This window comes from Colletes gigas, unplaced genomic scaffold (genome assembly GCF_013123115.1).
Source record: "Colletes gigas isolate AHSC1104 unplaced genomic scaffold, ASM1312311v1 Colletes_gigas_Sc00005, whole genome shotgun sequence".
Classification (NCBI taxonomy): Eukaryota; Metazoa; Arthropoda; class Insecta; order Hymenoptera; family Colletidae; genus Colletes; species Colletes gigas.
In genome coordinates this window covers 7092298-7115331 of record NW_025106634.1, presented here as the reverse complement: position 1 = coordinate 7115331, position 23034 = coordinate 7092298, and the positions used below count along the sequence as shown (strand labels likewise).

At 48.0% G+C, this 23034-nt stretch overlaps 1 protein-coding gene across 3 annotated transcripts in view; it reads left to right on the top strand.

The window, feature by feature from the left end:
- The window catches only part of LOC122395318, a 40412-nt gene that overhangs the window by 5722 nt on the left and 11656 nt on the right, over positions 1-23034 (top strand). For 2 of the 3 annotated variants that reach the window (XM_043392770.1, XM_043392771.1), the window contains exons 2-5: positions 9702-9771; positions 11537-11961; positions 14675-14815; positions 20494-20679. In XM_043392770.1, coding sequence (XP_043248705.1) covers positions 11555-11961; positions 14675-14815; positions 20494-20679 — 734 coding nt within the window. In that variant the 5' untranslated portion in view covers positions 9702-9771; positions 11537-11554. The remainder of the gene's footprint in view (positions 1-9701; positions 9772-11536; positions 11962-14674; positions 14816-20493; positions 20680-23034) is intronic. The other variant, XM_043392772.1, reaches the window with a different exon arrangement.

Below are 23034 nucleotides of genomic sequence, written 5' to 3'. Positions count from 1 at the left end.
AGTGTGGCGATCTTTGTGTTAAGTGCTTGAAATTCAATGCATCCTGCCCATCCTGTCTCTCGTCTCTCGTCTCGGAGACTTGGATGTGTCGTTGCCCTGTTGCGCGCGGCGCAACTCGATCGACCGACTTTACTCCGTTCGCTATTCTTCGTTAACTTTCATTAACGGGTAATCTTCGGTTCGATACGGAACCATTAGCCGTTTACAGCCTACAGAGGTTTCTCGGGCCGTTAACCTTTTTCAGCAAACCGCGTACTCCGTCTATGATCGTACGAACGCGAGTTTCGAATTCCAATCGTGAATTTACGAGTACATTTTTATTCTTCGCGGGATACACGATTGATTAGCTGATTCGCCACTTGCTTTTTCGTTCCTCCGAGCGTTCCGAAAAGCGCGATGACGAACGATCGGTCATAACGGCCGCGATGAAACGGAAGCTCGCGGAATTAGCGGGAAGCAGCGTGCCGGGGCTCAAAATTAGATCGAAAAGCGACTAGAACGGCGTGCACGCGGATGACGCGTTACGTAAGCTCACGTAGACGGAAGCGAGAGCAGACGAGTAATCGTACGAAGCGATTTCGATGGCTCGATAATAAAAGAGAACAAAGGAACGAGGGGGGAAGGCACTCGAGGCGTACAGTGGCGTCGTTAGAACGAGCGCGACGGAGGAAGGTACATGTTTCGTTAATAACTCGGGAGACGGGATAAATACGCGAACAAAAATAATATACGAATCGATCGGGATCGAGCGGAACGGTTCCCGAAAGTAGCGTGGAACGCATATCCGCGTGGCCATCGAGACATTCTACATACGTATATCGAATTTAAAACGCAGACGTCCATCATTCGCCGGGTACGTTCTAATTCTGGCGAATGACTTAACTCCGCGGCGATGTATGTTACGTTCGTGTACCTACGTGGGTGCACGTTGTGTACCCATTTTGCGTCGTAACTCGGCTTCAGCCGTTTTCCTCGTACCGTCTCTATCGATCAAAATGTTTGCCCTTGGCGAGAAAGATTCGTCGCGCGCGTTGGATCGGAGCTAGCTGTTGCACGCTTACCCCTGTCGGTGTTCAACGATATACACCCCTGCCTGCCGGCTATGCATTAACTTGGCACGCGTAAAACGTACCTACGTCCGTCGTTTCCTTCGATCAAACTTCCAACTGCACTTTTTCCGACGACCATACGGCCCTATGCTCGCGAACGCTTTTCAATATTACATTCTTCTGGCAAGCGTTGTCTTTTCAGACGGATTTTAAAAATCCATTCCTTCGAGAGATATTTACGCTCGTATATCAGAAATTGTTAATTTTCTCGGCTTCGTTCGCCGTTGGAAATTCGAAACGGAAAACGGCGAGGCGCGAAACAAATCCAAAGAGATTCCGCGGTCCTTTTCGCGCGACGTAGCCGCATCCAGAGTTATATAGATAGAACTGAAGCTATGGAAAGCACGCGGTACCGTACGCTTCCGCGACCGTAAATTAGGCGTGTTGCGAGAGGTGAATTAAATCGCCGAAGAAAGCATTTCTAATGAATTCTCACTCGATCTTGGTACAGTCGATACATCGGTCAGAGTCGGATTCATCGATAAGATCGCACGGAGATAACATCGCGAACGTTAGATTGCTCGTTTAATACTGCGGTTAATGCAAATTTCATCGAGACCGTACACGACGACAATTTTTTCAACGAACTTGACATTTTCTTTAAGAGCGAATATCAAAGTCCATCGTACAATCTATATTATTTTTCGACTATAACCGTACGATTATATCTTATTTAGTTAGGTGTTGGAGAACAGACCACGGAGAGAGAAAGCAAATACAGACAGCGAGCGAAGCTCTTTGACACGACTAAACGTAAGAGCCTCGATTCTGTAAGTTTTCTTGTCGCCCGTAAGATCGGCGTAACCGTGGGAAAGAACCCTAACACTCGAAGCTGTGTCCATTAGAGAGTACTCTCTCGAGAAACAAAACTCTCCAGTGGAGAACGCGTATAAGTAATAGCGCGACGGTTGACCGCAAAATGTTAAGAATTACGTATGTATTCCGATTCCTACTCGTCGTCGCTTTAAAGCGCGTTACGCTTCGAGCCGAAGAAATCTGAAACGGAAGCGTCGCGAGTTTTTCTGCTCGGTCGGACGGTGCACGGCAACGTTTTCGCGATTCTTTGCGTTCTTGGCCTCGAGTAAGTTCAATTTTTTTACGCTCGAAACCCATCGTCGCGTCGCACGGGAAACGTCTTGCGATGAAAGCGCGCTTAAAGCGACCGCGCTTTAACAAGGATAGCACGTAGGATGGTCGCGGAGCGTTCAGGAAATTGTCTTGGTACGCTGACCCACGTTTGCAGCTGGATCGAAATAACTTTGGCTCGTGCAGCTTCCTGGAAACATGAAAATCCTCTGCCGGCGCTATCGCTTCGTAACATAATTTCGTTAACGGCTCGAAATTCTAACGGCGTTGATAATTTTCTTTGCTCGTTCCGCGATTCCTTAAACGCTTAAATAAATGCCGTACCAAAAATACACAGGTACAGAAAGAAAAAGCAGCAGTAGTCGAGCAGTTTTGGTAGTCAAGGAGTGGAAATAGTCGTGCAAAGTTTGTTAAATTCTTACGAGAGTCACGATCGTTCCAGTCGTTACTCATTGTTTTTCCTTGGTCGAAAACTCGCTAAAGCGATCGTCGAGCGTTCGTAATACCGTTCGCTTTTCTCTCTTCGAACGCAACCTGCAATTTGTACGAGTCCATCATCGGCGCACCGTCATTACGTTCCCCGATCGTTTCTTTGCGAAACGTTTCTTCTTTTTTTCAATTTCGTTCAGCCCTGCTGGCAAGTTGTGAATGAGCTTGCAGGACTTTCGTGCCCGACGTTCTTCCCACAATTATTCCGTTACGCGTTCGTATCACGACTACGCGATGACTCACGGTCATTTACGCACCTTACGTACGGAGGCGTACTCGTAGCTGCAAACGTCGATACCGAACACGATTCACGTACGACAGCTGTTACACGACGCAGGCCACGTTACGATAGCCACGGTTCGCTTATGCCCGACCGAATGATCGACAGCCACGCGCCACGTTCGAAACAATCGCGTTACGTCGTCTCTTTATTCTTCGCGCGTCACTCTGATTAATTGCTTAATTGCTCTCAAGATTCCTCCGCCGTCCCGATACACGCGTTCCGTTCGAGTTACCGTCAAACGTGAAATACGAATTCGATTAATTATATCGATGATCGTCAAACGTATTTCCGTTATACAGGGTGCTCGACCAACCCTTAAAAAGTTATCAATCTGCGGATAGCAGCTAGGCTGTCGACACTTGATATTCTTGATTTTCGTCTTATTTTGGCCTCCAGAATCTCCCCTTAAAATTGTCCCCTGAGGTGGTCAAACACTCTGCATAGAAGTCTGTGGACAAGGTGTTGATTTAGTTGGCGTTTTCGAAGATCCGAAGCACCGTACGCGTCGACTCGGTACAGTTTTGCGCGCGAGGCGCGTTAAAGGAAAGGGGACGTCTAATCGAATAAGAAGTAGGTTTTCGCGAGCGCTTCGAAGCAAGGTTCGCGACAGCTGGCAATGAGTTTATTGGATTACCTCACCGCGTGGCGCATCGTTGCAACTTGACCCGTTCAATTCCGACGGTTGACTTGTACGCGCCTACGCTCTCGCGTACCCGAGGATATTCGACGAGCCTGGCTAGCTGCGTAACACAGTTTATCCGCATTCCAAATTATCCGGCTGCTCTAAACGTTCCCGTCCGATCCGAGGCACGGGATGCCTGGCAGGACTAGCGTGAAATCGATTCGCGACGCTGAAAAATTTCGATCTCGCCCGATGCTCGGGCCCCCGGAATTCCAGAACGCAAGGGAAACGCGCGTGCAAGCGTTACAACTATTTAAAAAGGAGAACACTGTTACTCGTGCACACGTAGCAAACGGCCATAAAATGTAACGGAATTTATAATATTTCGATCGTTGGCTCTCGCGAAATCTTCGAAGAATCTCTTTTAACCGTAACTAGGCGGACTTCGCGTTGCATACTGGTGGAAACGAACATAGGGGATCGAAGAAACTCGTGCTTGTCCGGAATAAATCTCCAAGGGACGGTGGGGAAGAAAAACAGGGCTAAAAGGGAGAATGATGGTGGGAATGCCGAAGGAGGGAAAAAAGACCGTGCGTTTGATTTCGCGAGGAGACGAAAGGAGAAAAGGGAGTCGGTCAGGGGACTTGATTGGGCGAACACGAGGGTCAGCGGGAATGTCGCGTGCACGCGTCATTACGCCAGCCGTCGTGGCGCGCCGCGTCGAATGTAATCGCGATGTACATACATTTGCCCTCTTCGCACCTGGTGCCCTGCTCGTTACTCTTCTCGACACCTACGAAAAAACGTTTCAAGAATTCCAAACACGCGCGAAACGTTTAGCGCCAACTGCTCGATCCCCCATCGGGCGAGAAAAGGCCGTTTAATCAGGGACCGTTTCGTTTTGTGGCTTCCGAACGTTCGATTCGAAAGGGTACATATCGTTATCCAGATTACATCTTCCCGATATCTCAACTTGAGACTTAATTTGTCTACTTTCATAATGGTAAATCAACCATTAATGGCTCCACTGGGCGTCCACGAAAGTATCTTCGTTAAGATGTTGTTGCAGGTTGCGTACGTTTGTAAAATCTTGAGCAACCGTGCAAGTAAATTATTTCTGAATGTCCGTCTTCGCAGTACGTTGGAGACGTATGTATTAATAACCGGAGGTAGGCGAATAAATTTACGCGTTTGGCGAGAGAAATTGTCGATAGAAATAGAAAAGTTGGTGGAAACGTTCGTGGGAGGGTGGTACAACGACGTAAGGCGAGGTAACGAGATTCGAGTCGATTTTCACGATAAGATAAGGGGTAAAGAGGCGAGCTGCCCTACTCGAGCGCGCATCTTCCTGGTTATAATGCCAGCGGACAACGTCGGGAAGCATAGACGTTTGCTGGCACCCAACCAGCTGCCAGAACCCGTACGGGTTCATCCGTGCAGGTCGACCTCGCGACACGGTACAGTGCGCAGAGTAGACGACTCTGCTGCACGGATATTTCGCAATCGCCAGCTCGAGGAGATTAATGTCGAGAGAACGGCTCCGGCGTTAAAAGTCGCGGGAAACTAACGCTCGGGACATCGACCAGCGTGTTGACATTACGAATCGTTCCAGATCGTCCGTCCAGGTGCAAAGATAGTATCGTCGTTGGTTTAATATTATTTTGCATGTCGCGGAAAGATCGAGCCTGGAAGGTTCGTTGTATCGGTTTTACCAAAAAGATACGCCCACGAAGCCTCGCGTACTCTGTTCGAGCACCTTTTCTCGATGTGCATCCACCGAGCGCGTCCATTGTTGTTGAAATTTTAGCCAAGCTTTTATTCGATGGAATCTTTTCGCCGGGAGTAACTTTTTCAAACTTTGCGACATTTCGCGAGGATAAGCAAACCGTGGAAGTTTAGAGGCGTTTCTTCTTCTGGTCCGTGAGTCTGCGGTTTCGGGATTACGGAATCCCGCGAGCGACAACCCCGCTTTGTTCTCGCCGTTTCGTAACGTAAACGCGGAGAACTGTAGTCTCCTTGGCGTCGGTTTCCTCCGTTCCTCGTGTCCCTTAACGAATCTCTGTATACATTAGCGATCGTTGTCCCTCTTATTCTCCGGTAGGGAGAACGAGAAGGGTCTGCGACACCCTCGGTAGCCGAGGGTCGCCGGTTCTGTGTGCGTTTTCGCAACAAAAGCGCGCTTAAAAGTTGCGTTTACCGCCGCATATCCGGGATCGAATTGTGGCTGCTTACGAAGAAACGAAAAGCTCCGGAGTAACGGTTCGCACGGCTGCGTGGAAACTCAAGCGACCGATCTCTCGAGTCCTTAAGGCGAGAAGAAAAAATCGTTGGAGTCAACCACGGAGAACGACATCGGATATCTAATTATCCGACGGGGACTCGTTTCTCCGGCTCGAGTACAGAATGAACGTACGGCGCGCGCGTGTGTGTGCGTGCGCCACGTAAACGCAGAGAGGCGCGGCGGATCCGTAATCCTGGCGACTTAGCGTGCATCCGAGGATTCTTACGCTACGAGGAGAAGCGTGCTCGTATTACGGTTCACCCGGTACTACAGTTACGTTAATACCCGTGACAGAGACACGTCGAGCATGAAGGAAAAAAAAAATATATGGAAGAAGAAGCGGAGAGGGACACGAGCAGCCAGCCGAGCCGATCGGCCGTAGAGAAGCAGAAGCAGAATGACGGACGGAAATTCTAACCGATTATTACGTCGGTGCACTTACATCGGAGGACAACCTTTCTGCGCTCGGTCAGCGTGCCCAGCCGTATTAGCGACCAAAGTAATCGTCCTTTCTACTCGTGGTCCCGCGATCTTCGCGCGTCGACGGATGTTCCGAGTCGAGTTCCGTTATATTTCCCTCTTTCTTTATCGCCGTCTCGCGATCACGAGCTCGATCGCGTCGTGACGCGTTTGTCTCTCGAACGCGATCCCTTTTCGTTTCTCCTCCGCGGTTCGCAGACTTTCCCGAGACAACGTTGATGCGATTCGTGTCGGTCAAGAAATAATCGCCGACCCGGCGCTCTTGTTCGAAATTGCTAATAACCGAAAGCAGCTTTCGACCATAATTTAATAAAAAAAAACTGTTAAACGATGATCGACAGAGAAGACGAATAATGGGTATTTGATTATCCTAAACACATCGACAATGATAGGGACAGCTATCGAATCGCGACGATAATACCGATAAGCAAACTGGAACAACAATGGCGAGGGAAATGGATGAGCGGAAAGAGACAGACGGCGCTAACGCGGAGGATGAAAGGGGCGTAATTTCGCTTACGAACAAAAGAAAATAAGACGGGCTCGAAAATTTATCGTCCGCTCGAGAGGGAGCGGAAAGATCTTTAGAGGCGCGGTTTTGAATTTACGGCGAGCGAATCACGTCGGATGTACGGTGTTCCCACAAGTCGTGAGAATCATTTATTCCAGCGTCCGGGTTGCCGACAAGCTCGCGTTTTACTCGAAACGACGTTCAAGGGCCTGGTGTACTCGTTCGACAGTTTCAAAAATATAGAATTCAGGCGAACCCAATCTGTATCTCGTAGAAGAATTAGATGGTTTTTTGGCGTCGACTTTCATTTTTCTCGAGCGTTGTTTCGTAAGTGGTTTCGAAGCTGCGGCGGAACTGTTAGCGACAGGAAGTCACGGTACCGGAAATCAGGTCCAATGTAGCGTTAGAAGTTCGTGGCCGGAAACAGACATCTTCGAATCGTTTCGTCGCCGCACCACGGCCAACCGATCGTGAAAGAGAAGGCGACCGAGAGAGTTGAGTACGGGCGCGATTTTACGCTCGATGATTTTAACGCGTGTACCCTGTAATGATGCAATTAAAATACGTACTAAACGGATCGTTATCTTCGCGGCCGCTCCGCGAATCGTAAACGAAAAATATTAGATTGGATTCGCGTCGAGAACTGTGGCGAATTGCCCGCGTGACCGGTGTCGCTAATTGCGATGCTGGATCGAGCTTTGATTTTGGCCATTTTTGTCGACCGACGAGAAGATCGCGTTACGGGCTATCGTAAACAACGCGAACGTAAATTTAGAAAGTCTGTCGACGGTAAGCCTGGTCCTGTTTACGACACGGTTTCGTTTGTTTCTTGCCAGTTACGTAAGCGTCGCGTGATCATCCTAGGCGCGAAGCAAATATTATGGTAATGCAATTCATAATCGATAGCACGGGCGAGCACGGGAAGCAATTTTCACCGGCCAAGCAAATGAAACTCAACTTCGCGGCCATATTATGTAAACGACGCCTGAATCGGGCAAACAAATAAATTATCTTTTAGAAATATTTGATGAATCGTGTTAATCGAAGACTAAGACGACCCTGGAGTTGGAGTGGTAGAATAATACGCAGACTATTTTTTACAAAAACGAAGATAGAAACTACGATAAGGCGACCAGTGATAATCCTTTATTGTCGCGTTACGTGCGACGAACGGAAATCGCTCGCGTACCGGAATAAGAAAATTACTCCGCACCGCGAGCAGAGTTCGCGAGCGTACGTCGAGCGAATCGCGTCGATCGCGATAAAAAACGGAGCAGGAATTTTACTGAAACGAGCGCCGGTTGATAGGTCGAGAGAAGAGAGCGTCCGTTTACGCGTCGTAGTCATTATCAATTTAGTACCCCGATGCACCGAACTATCATTCAGTGCCGTGACGCGATAAACGGAACGCGCGAAACCTACTAGTCGCGATTCTACGACCATTGTGCTCCGTAATTGTTTGTATATGCTTTGCAATCAGCGTATCTATTCGCTCGTTTTTCTTCTAATCGAGCAGGAGATCGAAGATTGTCCAGAAGGTAGAATTTAACTTATAATCACAAACCAAAGAGAAGCAGACCCCCTAAAGGTCTAAACTTAAATACTTCGCTCATCGATACGCATTTGATTTTCGCCTAAACACTTCCATCATCGACGCCAACGATAACTGTGGCTTTTCACAACGGAAAAACATGATATATCGGGTTCTCGAATCGCAGAACCGACCTTTGAAAAGCGGACGATCGGTCATTTTCCACAGGATGTTTCCTTAAGATGACGCATTGTATTTTCGTGAACGTACATTTTTTTTATCAGGTTTAAGAAAATATTCGTTTTTCGATTAAGCCTCTAATCTTACTGTTTTCTTTATTTAAAGAGAAACAGAGATCGATTTAACGGTAGAAAATGTTGTGAAAATTGGGGACTGTCCATAGGCGCGGAAGAAAGTCGACCGATGCAAGTACGATTTTAGCGGCGAATGTAACGGCGCGCTAAATATTCCGAGACTTGGTCATTCTATTTCTAGTAACAAATGGTAGCGCAGTTTCTCGGCGATGTAACGTCAAGGATTGCCGGACTGTAGGGGCACGCGGGAGAATGGAACGCGGGGTTTATTCGTCGAGTGGGTTCCGCATCTCCGGAAATCTCGCGAGCAGAGCTTTAGGCAGACGGTCGAAGGTACTTCAAAGACGCGTCGTCCCGGAGGAAGGTTTTATTCTCGATGTCGAGATTCGTCTGTCGGCGCACCCGCGGTGTTCTAGGAGTCATTGCCCTTCCCGGTGTGTCTATCCCGAGGTTCTCACGCGTTTACATACAGCCGGGCGTTTTGTACGTGTTCGTGTCACCTGTCTGCGAAAACAGGTGCCTATTCAACCGGCGAGATCGCTTCCTCCCGCTCGTCCCGTGCCACGCCTGCCACGCATTGCCCATTGAAAAAGAGTGGCTGAGCGGCCAGGGTTGAACGCGGCAAACCAGGGGGACCATCTCCGTGGTTCTCGGCTAATGGGCTTTTCAGAATAGTCTTGGGGGGGCAACGATATTTAGTTCGTTTCTTCGAATCACGAAACGGTCCCAGAAATCGTGACGAATCGTTTAAACTTGCGTAATTCATAAGCACGCCTGAATCTTGAGACTCGTTGTTGATCGTACGCTTTACACAGAATAAAAAAGAAAATTTTTCTGTGTCGCTAAAATTTAAAGAAGCTTTATCGTACGGCTGGAGATCGAAAGTTGCGTGGTGCCCGAAGGGGGTTGAAATACCGCCTGGCCGATCGAAACCGATCTCGCGACGAAATTCGAGGCGATATAACCTGACTCGGAATATCGCGTTTGTGTTGCAGGTAGCCCAAATGCCAGTCCAGCACGCGAGCTTTCTGAAAAGCACCGTCTCGAGAGCTCCTTCGTACGAGCGTAAGTATTCCAAGAATGAAATGGTACTCGGCTCCTTCCGTTCCCGCGTGAATTCGCGATGTTTACACTGGGGTTCGCGTAATTGGATCTGCTCGAAGTATTGATTCGAACAAGTACTGGCACACGATTTCGTACGCGATGGTCGACCGTCGAAAAGTTGAACCCTCTCGCTGGCTAGTCGATGGCAAGATCGGTACGATGGAAATTATAGTATAAACGTTCGTTGATGATCGGTATTGGAATTGTTCAATATTTAAACGATACGAGTATGTTACACCATGAGTTCGTAGAAAGAAACTCTAGCCATATACATGGCAGATGATTTTTGTATGATCGCGTGACGGTTAGGAAATTGAACAGTCAGCGAAAGGGTTAGCCACAACAAAGGGACGACGGGGCGGCGTGCGAGTGGGAGTCAATCTCGCCTCGAGAGCATCGACGTTTACGCTCGTATCTATGGTGAAATATAGCAGAATGGCCGAGAGTGCATCGGTGAATCTCGAAGCCGTGGATTGAAACGACGTAGGCCGAGTTTGCGAGCCGCGGGAGAACCGATATAGGTCCGATATAGACGCGAGACCGTATTGCGCTCGTTTGCTCTATCGAACGACGGGGGTGCGAGCAGAGTTTGAGCGAGGCGCGCCGTGAAGTTTGGAGCACGATGGAGTAGATGTTGGGTATATGTATAAGCGTCCGGAGGCCGCCATTCCTCTAACCTTTGGGTCGGTTTTGCGTCGCGGTCTCGCGCGACGCTCTCCCAGTCGGCCAGTTGCGGCCAGCCGTTCCCTCCTGGCCAACGTATCCGTTGGCCTTTCTTCCGCGTTCGATCCTTTCTTCGATTCTTTCTCCGGTTCGCGGGAGCCCGCCTTTTTCCGTGCGGCGCGCGAGTAATCGAACACGAGCTCGCGTCCTTTGCGCAAACCGCACGCAACCTAAGGTATTTACCCGACCAAACAACGTCCCACGATCGGCGTGCAAATCTGTCCGATCGTCGACAGGGCCCCACGCGAAAAGAACCCTGCACCGAGTATTCGAATGAACGAGGAAGAAATAAAATCGCATGTACTTTACGACATGTCGTTCTCACTTTTGGTGTCCGAGCCGCGGGTCACGGGTTCGCCATCACTGATCCATAACATGAATTTTAATTGGCGTAAAGTGAGTCACGGAGACCTTGCGCCCATAACGCCGAATCGAACGATTCTACGACTCGCGTAAAATGCTCGTTGAAAAACACGACACGGACAACCGAAGCGAAATAGCCGATGAGTCACGTTATCCATCCTGCTCTCCTCGAGTTGGTTTCGCGGTTCCGTCGGTATCCTCGTTGGCGCATCCTTTGAGCGCAAACGCGATCCAGTGTGGTCAAGCGCGATCCAACGTCTTGGATTCCCGTCACGGTTCCCTAGGTACCCCCGTTTTTCCACGCCCCTCCCTCGCCCGTGCATTCGAACGACTCGAATGCAATTTTGATTCGTGGTCGCGCCTCTAAACGGTTCAAATTGGTCACGAGAAAGAAAGTGTTTCACGGCGATCGTCGAAGCGTTAACGGGTATTAACTCGTGGCGCTCGGTGTAATTAGTTCCAATTGGTAATTGAAGCGCGACTCGGCCGAGACCGGACGAGCAACAGGATACCCCGAACCGATTCCAGACGCGCATCGATTTCTCCGTGTCGTCTGTTGCGCGTTTGCCCCTCTCCCCCCTCCCGGCGATCGTGTGTTTCCCGTTTCCGGTGCGAGAATTAGTTTGCTTTTTTCGTGCAGGTGAACGGAGGAAAGACGATGTTGTCGTACATGTTGCCGACGGACGACAAGCCGCCACCGGGAGACACGAATCAGGCCAACCATCGCGCTAGTAAGTTGCAGAAGAGTCCGAGAGAACGTACCCATCTGGTCTCGAAGCCGGCGAGCGCCGTTTCCTCGAGGAATCACGCTGACACCGCCAGAACGATGATCGTCTCGACGAAGATCGAGGAACACGCCGACGACCGGCAGCAGCAACAGCAGCAGGGACTTCCGGCGATCGAGAGCCCGAAGCACAACGGTACCGTGGCGAAGAAATCGACGCTGCACACGTCCAAGGTGACCAAAGACGACAGTCTGTACAGCATCAACAGCGACGCCAGCACGGTCGGTAGCGATCGGAAGACGAAAATCTTCAACGGGGCGAAGCACACTAGTCTAAAAAGGTGAGGAAAAACTCGACGAATATCCGGACCCGGAGCCAGAGCTAGAAAGTCCAACTACCAGAGTTCAGGGGTCGTTCGAGACCACCTTTCTAATTTGGTTCGCTCGGTCTTTAACCTTCTCCCGGTGGCATATCAAACTCGCGCGACCGATTAATTCTATCTCTATCTATTCCGTTTGTCCCGGTCTTTGCTATTTTCGTCAATTTTCGATCGCAAATCTTTTCAACCAAAATTCACGCCTTAATTTTTATTAGAAAGCTGATCGAACGATGCATCGATTTCAAAGTTCGAGGGGCTAAAATTCGATCGTGTCTCGCTGTGCGACGCGCGACGGACAATGGAATGGTTGGAACGTTTAGGCGGGCGGATTCGACACAGAACGGGAGAAGAAATTCGGAGCGGATCGTTCACTGTCAAGGTGGAACGTTTCGAAGCGCTGCTCGAGTTAAAATTATCAGTCGAGTGTATTTCGTCTCTTTTTTTTTTTTACATCGACCGAAATCACAGACGGGGGTGGTCCTCGTACAAGGTTTACTGTATCCTCTATATAATAATGTCATCGAACGAACGTCGAAATGAAACGATGATCGACGGATTATCTCGCGTAATTTCAAATTTATTTCGATTGAAAGCGAGCATCGGTTTTATTGGGAAACTTCATAGTTTATTGGATATTGGTTTATAAAGCAAAGGAAGTCTCTCGAACGGTGGAGGATGTTATACCATACCGGTTTGCAGGCCGTCTTTTGCAGGCGCATCCCACTGAAACTCCCGTGACATTTACATGTTGGGTAGGTCACGGTCATGCGACGACTCGACTCGTGGACCGTGCTCGAACAAAGCCTAACGTATAGAGGCTTTGTCCTTGCGCGCTAAAGCTACAAGTTTGAAAACTTGGTCGACTTTGCTTCTTTGATTTCTTACTTGGACAAACATTTCTCTGTTCGGTGACGCGTTATGGCTACACGTACCGCGCTAAACAAATTTTATCGCGCCTGGGATCCGTGCATCGTAACTTACTCGAGTATTTTCGGTCTCGGTTCGCACGCTACCGCTCGTTCGTTTATGCACAGTATCGGACGTAAGTATTAAATAATATATCGTGGTCGATCCCCATTACTCATTCATCGCGATGTTCGATTAATAAAGCTGGGAAGCTATTAACGAGCAAAAGAATCGAAGCGAAACTTTTCGAATAATTATTTTTATCGAGGTAAAAATCTCACTTGACGTCGCTGCTCGATACGAATTTAACGATTGTACGTCGTTGGTGTAACCTTGAAACGAATTTTAAACAAATTCAACCATTACAGTAGGGAAGGCTTCTCCCCCTCGACACTTTTCTCGATTGGGTGCTTGGTGAAACTGTCCAGTACTCTCTTCGCGCGCAACAAGCTCTTCGTATATGGAAGGATCGTAAAAATCGTTGAATATTTTTTACGCGCGGACGGATTTCATTTTATCAAGATTTTTTGCCGCGATATAAACGTTTGATACCGTTTGGAAAGGCCGTGGGCGATTTTAAAGTAGTTGAATTCGCAGGGGCCGCGGTATTTGAATAATGCATGCAATTGCTTTATGACACTCCCGTTTAAAACGATCGCCGGCGTTGCACGGATCACTGTGCAACGCAATGAATTCGCGTTTTGGAGAAAGAAACCGAGAGTTGTGTAGGTAGGCGGTTGCGAATCATCGTTACGTCATCGGGGACAGTTTGAGATAGTGACACAGATCGGTCCTAACTACAAAGGGACTACGCTCCGTGACGAAAAGATAATGCAGCACCGTCGTTTTCGAAATATCGCGGGTAATTTAAGCTCGACGCAATACCGTTTCTGTATTTTCATTTCGAGACATCGATTTTTAAACCAAAGAATTATCGTCGCTAGAGTTGTTATTTTGCAACGAGTAAAGTAGAACGAAAGCATGTGAAAACAGCAATTGTATCGATAGAGTTGTACGAGACGAAAGCGAAAAATTAAAGTTAGATATAATATTTAAATCGTGATATGTTTTTTTACCGCGTTTGTCGCGCAAATGGCCCACTTGTGCGTCGGTGCGTTACCCTGCAGAATGCAACTTTCTCACCGTGTGGCAGCACCGTGCCAGCGACCAGTCTAGTCCGGATCAGAACCCTCCCACGCAGTAAAAAGAAGCGCACGTACAGTGGGTGGAAAGATATCGGAGTGGCTGCCAGAACCAGCTTAAAGAAACTAACATTTTATTTTTATCGAACGTTTTGCTAAATTTCCCCGCTTCAAGATCGATGCCACCGATGAAATTAAACCTGATTCGCGCGGATAAAGAGAGACTTTGACGAAGGAGAATTACTTTCCTGCAACATTTCTAAAGGTCGATGCTACCACGTCCTGCAAACTATACGAGACAGACGGTACAGACTCGCAGCTTTAATCTCGAACGTGCTTGATCGCTGCAACCCGATACCTCGATCGCGGGATTTCGATTTTGATATCGGACCGCCCGCTGCTGCGGTTACCGAGTGTCCGATTCACTCGCTTCGAGTACTGTCACGCGATAGGAAATTGAGGTTTACGGGATCTATTTATTTCTTTTTTTTTCACCCTTTTTTTTGTCGGCTTTCCGCGCGGCTAACGACACGTTTTACATCGAGGGTCGTCTCTCGGCTGCAACGACGTCTTTAACGCAAACGCGAATAAGCTGTTTAATCGAGACAACGTTTGTCATCCTGCAGAGTCTCCTTTGGTTCGAGCAAAGGATCGATGGTAGAGACTTTGGTATACGAGACTCCCGTTCAAGAGGAGCCAGAGATCAATCGTTTTTTGGACCACAACGGACGCTTACCTTCCTTGATCGCGTCAGTGCCCGATACCAAGTAAGTAAATAACGTTTTTTTACTCTATACTCGTTCGTTTTACGCGTATGCGACGGAATTTGTCGCGTCATCTGGCACACAATATGTGTACATAGGTACCGGTATAACGTTTCTGGACATGTTCCATTCGTTTAACTGCGCGGTCAGACGTTAAAACGCAAGCGAGCGAACAATCGTCGTTTGTTACAATAGGACAAAGAAATACGAAATCGACCATTTATCGTCTTTTTTCGACGCTTTGCGGTTCGAGGCGTGCTTGACATTTCGTTACAATTCAGATATTTCCACCTGTGTGCAAATAATCCAGAGAATCGAACGATCGAATGATTATTAATAATAGAAAATGGACGCAAGTTCGGCGATTTATAGACGCCTTTGGTCACGCGCGCGGGCTTCCTAATATATTTCAATTTATCGCCCAGTGCGATCATTATCGCGTTTGATCCGGTTAAACGACGAAGCGCGTGCTTGGAATACTTAATGTCGGTTTTCGACAACGTAAACGTCACGCTTAGGATCGCGTTTCGAAACGCAGCCGTACGTAGAACGTTTTTCTAGTTTTCTTCCCGTCTCGTACGCGAGTTACGCTTCTTCCTACGGTTCGTTACGGTGCGTTTCCTGCAACGAATCGTCTTTATTGCCCAATACATTAAAAAACGTAACAAGTGTATTACAAGTACGTTGGTATTGCATGGGTCTTTTTATTTTAAATCGAAATGTGGGACATTGGTATAAAAGGTAGCGATATTGACACCATTCCCGAGAAGATTTTAAATACGCTACAACATCGTCGAGATAAGGTATGATGTCATGCGAGGAATTTGCGCCGCGATGAATATCAATTCGCACGAGTGTTTCTTACCATTTTGCTTCCGTTAATAATCGAAAGCACCCACGTAGAAGACCATCGAAACAATGGGAATCGCTTAGAGCGTAGCTATTTCGGACTTTAAAGGTAAAGGATACGATCGATTTGAAATTTGAACGAAAGTATAGAGAAATTTTGGTGTACGCGAGGCGTGCAGTTGGTAAGTTTGAGGGAGTCGCCGGTAGAGGGCAGCACCGGCGCAGTTTCCCCGCGCGACGTCGGTGTCTGGCCGCTCAGTATAGAGCGAGACCAGGTGGAGCGAGGGAGGTTTATAAACGCAGGCGTGGTGCCGAGGATTTACGATCGATTCCGCTACTCGTATATAGGAGGTACGTTTGCCGGAGAAGCGAAGTTTAGTTCGTGTCGTGCCCGGGCATCGGTCAACAGTCTTTTTCGTGCGTGCGTTTTCGCGAGTGTGCAGCGTTACGGAGTGACTCCCGGGTTCGAGGTTAGACGAAGTTCAGGGAAAAGGACCTTGCATGCCAGGAGTACCCACAGGAGCTTCTCGTCATTGTTCCCGAGTCGCGGCCACGGGAAGCTGACGGATTCTCGTCTGTCAGGTAGGGCTCGCCTCGCTATTAGTCGCTCGTAAACAGTCCAGCGTCGAGGCTCGGCCGCCTCTCGAGTCATGGCGATTCGAAACAGTCATTTCGCGGGTCGTATTCGCCTTGCGAGTTGCCGATCGAGTCGACTCGGCCGTTTTCGTTCTCAACTATTTTAAGCGCAACGATAGGAGATTAATCGCGGGCGTTATCGCGCGCGTCTCGCGTCTACGGATGTGTTTCTGCTCGCCGAGACGATCGCGTCGTGTATCGCGAACGACGATCGATCTCGTTCGCTGAACAAGCACGTAAATGGGACGGGATTAATGTAATAAAAGGGGAAGGTGGAGGATGAGAAACTTGTCGCAGTTACGAGGGGAGGAAATGCAAAAGAGACCGAGTACGCTCTCTGGCCAGTTACCATGGCGACGAGTCATCTTGACACACTACAGACCCTTTCTTTCGAACCTCAGGATTTTCCTTTTGTCGAGCCGCCTACTGCCTTCCACTCGAGAGCAGGTAACAGCCGTTTTCGCGTTAATCCAGTCATTTTGTTTTTACGTTCATCTCGCGTAGAAATTACTTTTTCTCCGTTCGAGAGTTTTGAAAGTTGCCCCCCTTTAACGAAATATATACAGCAAACTAGAAAATTATTACCGCTGGTATATATATTTAAAAAAGAAAGCGTCGATCGATCCTTCATCCACAACATATCTTTTCCAAACGTATTTTCTTACATAGAACACATTTCCCTTTATTTACTAAGAAAAATACCGTTTCTCGCGAACTAACACGTTTCTGAAGCGTTATCGCTGATTAAATTAAAGTCGAATCTGTAGTCGACGTAAGATAGCGTCGTGTTATCTTTCCACGACAGGTTATCGTTATTTTCTAACAACCTTTGTAGGGTTTATTCGCGTTTCATTAAAATGTAATCGATATTGAAAACAATCGCGATCGTTCCACGCTGCGGAAATAAAAATCAGTCCACGAAGTTGTAGAACAATCGAACGTTTCTTTACGCGTTCGCGGTGTTTGTCTGGCACGCTTTCGTAACAATACGAATTTAAGCGTGGTATCGAGCCACCGACGTCTGTCGGCCATGCGTGACCAGCTTGTCCAACGCCTATCTCCGTGTTAGATTTTTCTGACGAACAAACGTGTAATTATTTCTCGTAATTTTTATAATTAGACAAAGTTCGCGTGACTGGTCGGAGAATTTGGTCGAATATCGTCCGGAAAACGCGTCAGCCGAGGAGAGTCGGGGCCGGTTTCCAGCAATAAATTGGTTTCGCTGATGAGTGCAAATTGATGCTGCGCGTGTGGGAGTTTGCGCCGCGATACGCAAACTCGCGGCAATCCTACTTAACATTTCGCACACGCATTCGTCGGTCGCGATACGAACGATCGGATACATTCGATCGTTACATAAATTCCGGCGAGCGTAGGGAGTTAAAAATACGCTCCGAAGCAGACACGAACCAGGCGTGTGTTGTTCCAAAATGGAAAACGCCGCGCGGAGTCGAACCGTACGCGGTTTACTATGGCGATCAATCGACCGTATTTACTAAGCAAATCGTTCGTGTTCGGTTTTTCTACGTGCAACCGAGTTTCTAATCGTTGCTACGATCTTTTTCTCGTTCCTGCTCCAACGTCGAGCAGCATCGAATGCCATTTTGTCGTCGTTACGAAATGTTAGATTATTCTGCGCGCTCTTGAAAAACGTATCGTCGATCTTGTAATCGGAATAAGTGCCATTCTCTGTCAGATTTATCGTTAATGAAATTATTGAAGTCGAAAGCGTGGGTCAGATGTGACCCGGTTAACGGTATCAAATCGAACAGAAATCGAAATCCTTTGTCGCGTTTATTTGGCAGAAATCGTTGGACGTTTCATTTCCTGACGATACGAGCGTACGCTTCGATTTCTCATTACCTCTCCGCTAGTGTGGAATATTCCAGCTAGATTCTCGATACCACTGACCGTTCTCATTCGTAGCTAGTATAGCGAGGTCGACATCGCGAGGTTACAGACGCAATGGCGCCCACGTATTCATCGTCTATCCGCCCCATGCTCGTCGAATGATCGATGCCAATAGTCTCGAGTGTCGCTTACCGAGCGTAAGAAAGATCCTCCGAGGAACTGGGTTGAAAATTTAGTTAAACGCTCTTCTCGACTGCACTTGCACTTACCCTGCGATCGACTAATCTTTTACCGGTCGGGCGTCTTGCATTTTTAAATTCAATCAACGCGCGGAACCATGGATTCCCGTAATTTCGCAGGAACGAAAAGAGTAGGGATCGGGGGAGGGAAAATGCAGAGCTTATCGATCGAGGAAACTTTTCAACTTTCGTTCGCGAGTTCGCCCCTTTTTTCTGCGCTGAGAACGTCGTATAATCGAGACTGGCCATTTACTTGTAAGTAATTTAGAAATTGAAGTACGACTCGTATGGATGTAAATGGCCGCCAATGTATGCAGCTCGTAACTATTGGGCCGAGGAAAACAGACGCCGATCGCTCGATCGCGCGTGCTGTTTCGCGGTAAATACGAGGGAACGTTTCGGGATGATATCACGAGCTCAAGGTCTAAACTTTAAATCGCGCACAGTAGGTGTTTAACTGCTCGATGACGTCATAGCACGCGCTACCGTGGCTGAGCTGTGGACGTGAGTATCGGGGAACGAGAGACCAGAACGTAGCAAGCGAAGACGCGCTTCGACGAGAGTCGTAAACATCGTCACCGTACAGGGCGTGCAAAAATGTTCCCAGCTTCGATACAGCGTTCGTCGAAACAAAGAAATTTCGTACTCGATTAAAAGAAAAATAGCGATTTTTTATTCGACGAGTACAGGGAACCTTTATCGACGACGCGTAATACGTTTGTGTTTCACGTGCATAAACGCGTGCCGGTCGGCATCGATATGCACGAGAGTCGATTTCTCTGGTCGAACGCGCGTAACACTCGTGCATTATCGTCGTAAGATCGATTCGTTCGTAAGCAGCTACATCGGGATGAAAAGTCGCGTGACCGTGGCACGGTGAAACCGGTTTCGAGTCAGACCTCGGTTTCGTTTCTCTATCCTTTCGGTTTCTTTCATTCTCGCCGCGTGAAACTTCGCCTTCCCTTTTTTTACGATTTTCGCTCGAACGAAAGTCCGAGAAGAACGCTCGTCGGGTCGGGAAAGATCGTGACTCGCGACGCCACCGACCATTGCACTGATATCGTATTCGATTTGACGTTTTCTTAGAGAAGCGGGAGTGTCGATCGGTGGCAATTACGATAATGCTGACACGTTCGCGCGTTTGGTGGCTCTAGAATTACCGGGATAAGGGACTCCGATTCTTTTAAAGCGGAGTTTCCACCGCCACCGGTTGTTCGAGTTTCCTGCTGGGCGACAGTCCTGCCCCGTCGTCAAAAAGTATCGATTGCACGGTTTGTCCGCAGATCCGCAGGGGTTCCCCTTGAAAAGTAAGAGGGTCACCTTTTACGCCGTAGGGTGGTGTGGCAAACAACCATCGAACGAATGGGGTGACATTCTGTCTCGAGGCAAATTCTTCGTTTTATCGTTTCGCAAGGTCGTTTCTCGCTACCTTGCGCACAGTTTTTTTTTCCCTCGACAAACAAAATAACCCCTCGATGGCTTCGTTTCTAACAGTACGATGAATAATATTGGCGTTGGAAGAAAAATTACTTGGAAGAGCATCCTTCCATTAGCCCCGCTGCAGGGAAAGCTATTTACTAATGAAAATCCGAGACTCTCGATCGATCGTAACCCGACATTTTTTGTTTCGTCGGTATATGCTCTTTATTATATCGATACGGTTATCGAGTAATCCCGTAAATTGGCGAGTGTCAACACACCCTTTGGCACGGCGCCATTCGTGCAACACGTGAGGCCAACGAAATAGTTTCACGACTATAAGAGCGCCACCGAAAAAGAAAGTTAACCTTAATAAATCACCATTAGCTAATCGCGTTTTCGTGCCGACCGTGATATTAATCGATTCTCCGGTTTCACGGCTTTTACGATTCGGTCGATATCATCCGCTATTACGCGAGATCCAACGGAAATCCTCGGCTAATGGAAATTCAAGTTAATTCCGCTAACCGAATGTTTCCTCCGCGAGTAATCCTACGTACACGTTTTCTATTGTTTCCCGCGTCCCAAACGATTACGGCGATAAACGAAAGGAAGCTTTAACTTTAAGATAGCGACCTGTCTTTTGGGTGGAATTTTCATATATTGTGTGATGTTTTGTTTTTTCAGCCAAGGTAGGGAAATGGTACGCGTGTCGTTGCTTGGCCCACAACCTTCACCGACAATACCCGGCGTATTTCAGGTGCAGCCTATCGCGATATCGAGGACTCAACCAATCGACATGGACCCCGTTCCGGCCGAACTCTTGACCACTCACACCGAACACACAGCTCCTGCCTATCACACGCAAATCAGGTAAAACTTTTCTCTCTCGTCGAGTTAATTAATAATATTTATGTATTGTCTCGTTCGTTGCACAGAATCTCAATCTCCACATTGTACAATGGTCGTAACTATCCGAATCTTGTTTCGAATATGTCTATACATGTACTTTCTGCGTAAAATTGATACCTGGAAAATGAAGGTAGATCGTCCATTTTAAAAACGTTCCGTACACGCGTATTGCGTGAACGGCGCCGATAAGAATATCGATAAGATCTAATATTCGTAGAATTATTAGATTTCGTCGATTGCAGAATCATTGGACTGGATTTCATCTCGATCGATTGGAAGCTACGCGTTTACCAACACTTGTATCGCCTACATTTTACACGAATACTCGACACCATAACGGTAGCGTCGAGGCTGATATCGCATCGATACCTATCGACACCGGTAGCCGAATTATCGATGGTTGCTTTAAAAAATAGTACTTTGTACGGTTGGGGCGAATGAGAGCCTCTGCCTTTCTTGTAATTAACTCCCCGCGCTTAATACCAGTGACCCCCGTGTTGCTCTTAATGGACCGGAAGTGACGTACCGTCCCCTCAGTCTCTGCTTTTCTCCGTGTTTCTCCCTCTCTCGCGCAGTCGAACGTTACCAATTTATTCAGAATTTTTAGCGACTGTTATGCACGCGCAGAATGTCCGTCGATATACGTGCAGGCATCGTTAACCGAGTAACCGTTACGCGTTTACGCATGCCTCCGTGTGTCGCGACGCGATCGTTTTATGAATCGTTACGCGTCCTGCTCCCGGCTTCGTTTCTCTCTCGATCTTTCGATCGCGTCTCGCGCGTCTACGACCGTTGCGTATACGGATGAATACGTCCAGCGAGTTTCCGATACGTTGGAGCCTTTTTCTGGCGCGACATATCCAGCCGTAGGATAAATAAAAAGAAGGGAGAAAGAAAAAAGGAGGCTAGAGTCGCGATCGATCGACATCTTGGAGTGCAATGTCCCGCGCGGTGAATAGGCACCGCCGCATACCTTATTCTTACGTGTACCTTGTTTAGATGATACAACGGTTTGTCTTTAAATAGCGTGACCCTCTTACGCAACACGTATGCACGCTTAATAGGTATATCGAACGTTACGAAGGCATTACAGAGTTGCGTACGATGCCAGGAGCATCGACGACCTATTCGGTAATCGTTCGACAGAGCCAGGCTCGGTTCCAGAGACACAGTTTGGATCGTCGTTGAAAGCCAAAGCCGACAAGTGTCTAGGATGGGATGGGAGCGTTCAAGAATTGGAAGCCTTATTCGACGAGTTGAACGCTTCGTATCTCGCGCGTCTTTTCACCGAGACAAGTACACGCGTAGGTAGAAGATCCAGTCTATTGCGTTCGTAGGCTTCATTGAAATAATATAGCGTGAGAGTACGGTCAACCAACCGCAACGGCCGAACGAATGGATCGGTTATCCGAAACGGAGCGCACTACAGCTCGTTACGATGTCAATTATACAATGGCCGCTCCATACGTACCTTTATCTTATGGAAAAAGACGTCGTACGAATTAAATTAAAATCTAGTTCGATTCAGAAATGTCCTTCGTCTTTCGATTTACGCGCAATTGACTACGAGCCGTCTTTTTGTCGCGAACCGGTTACATAATCCGATGTTCTGCGTATTATCCGCGCGATACCTGCGTTGCATACTGAAAACCGAGGCGCAAAACCGACCGAGGAAACATTCCGGAGCGACGTCTGCGGAAGAGTATTCCGTACGACCATTCTGCCATTTCCTTTCCATTGTCCGCCTTAGTCCGCCCGGTCGCTATCTACTCCAGCCCCGGTTACATAATCCTTGGGTCCTGGCTCTCATCAACGATCAAGTCTCTCTGGAACGTAGCAGAATCTCACGGCTCCTTTTTCCCGGCTAATTAAGCACGCGCGGTAATTCGAACAGCCAAAAGAACTGCGAACAATTGCGTAGGAGTATCTGAAAACGAGACTAATTCATATCTTGTCTGGACTCGTTTTAAACACGTATACGTTTTACGAGTATCTCGTGAATGTAAAAATGTGTCGATGACGAGTGAGTAGCGTCAAACTTGAGATATCGCAAGTACCGTTTTAAAATCCTGATGCAGGTCAGTTTGTATTTATTATAGCAGCAAGTTGCATCGTTGTGGTCTGAAATGTCGTAAAAGTTGGTCGTAGGATTAAATGTAATGGACGACCCTCGAACTTGAAGGGGTCGCGGTTTGGCGGTAGCGATGCCAACGCGGTGTCAGGAACGATGGTTCCGTAGATTAGCGAACGTACAAATAGCAGATCGGGAATGGTACTATTAACAGTACCGCCACCACGAGGAGCACTGCGTAGGTA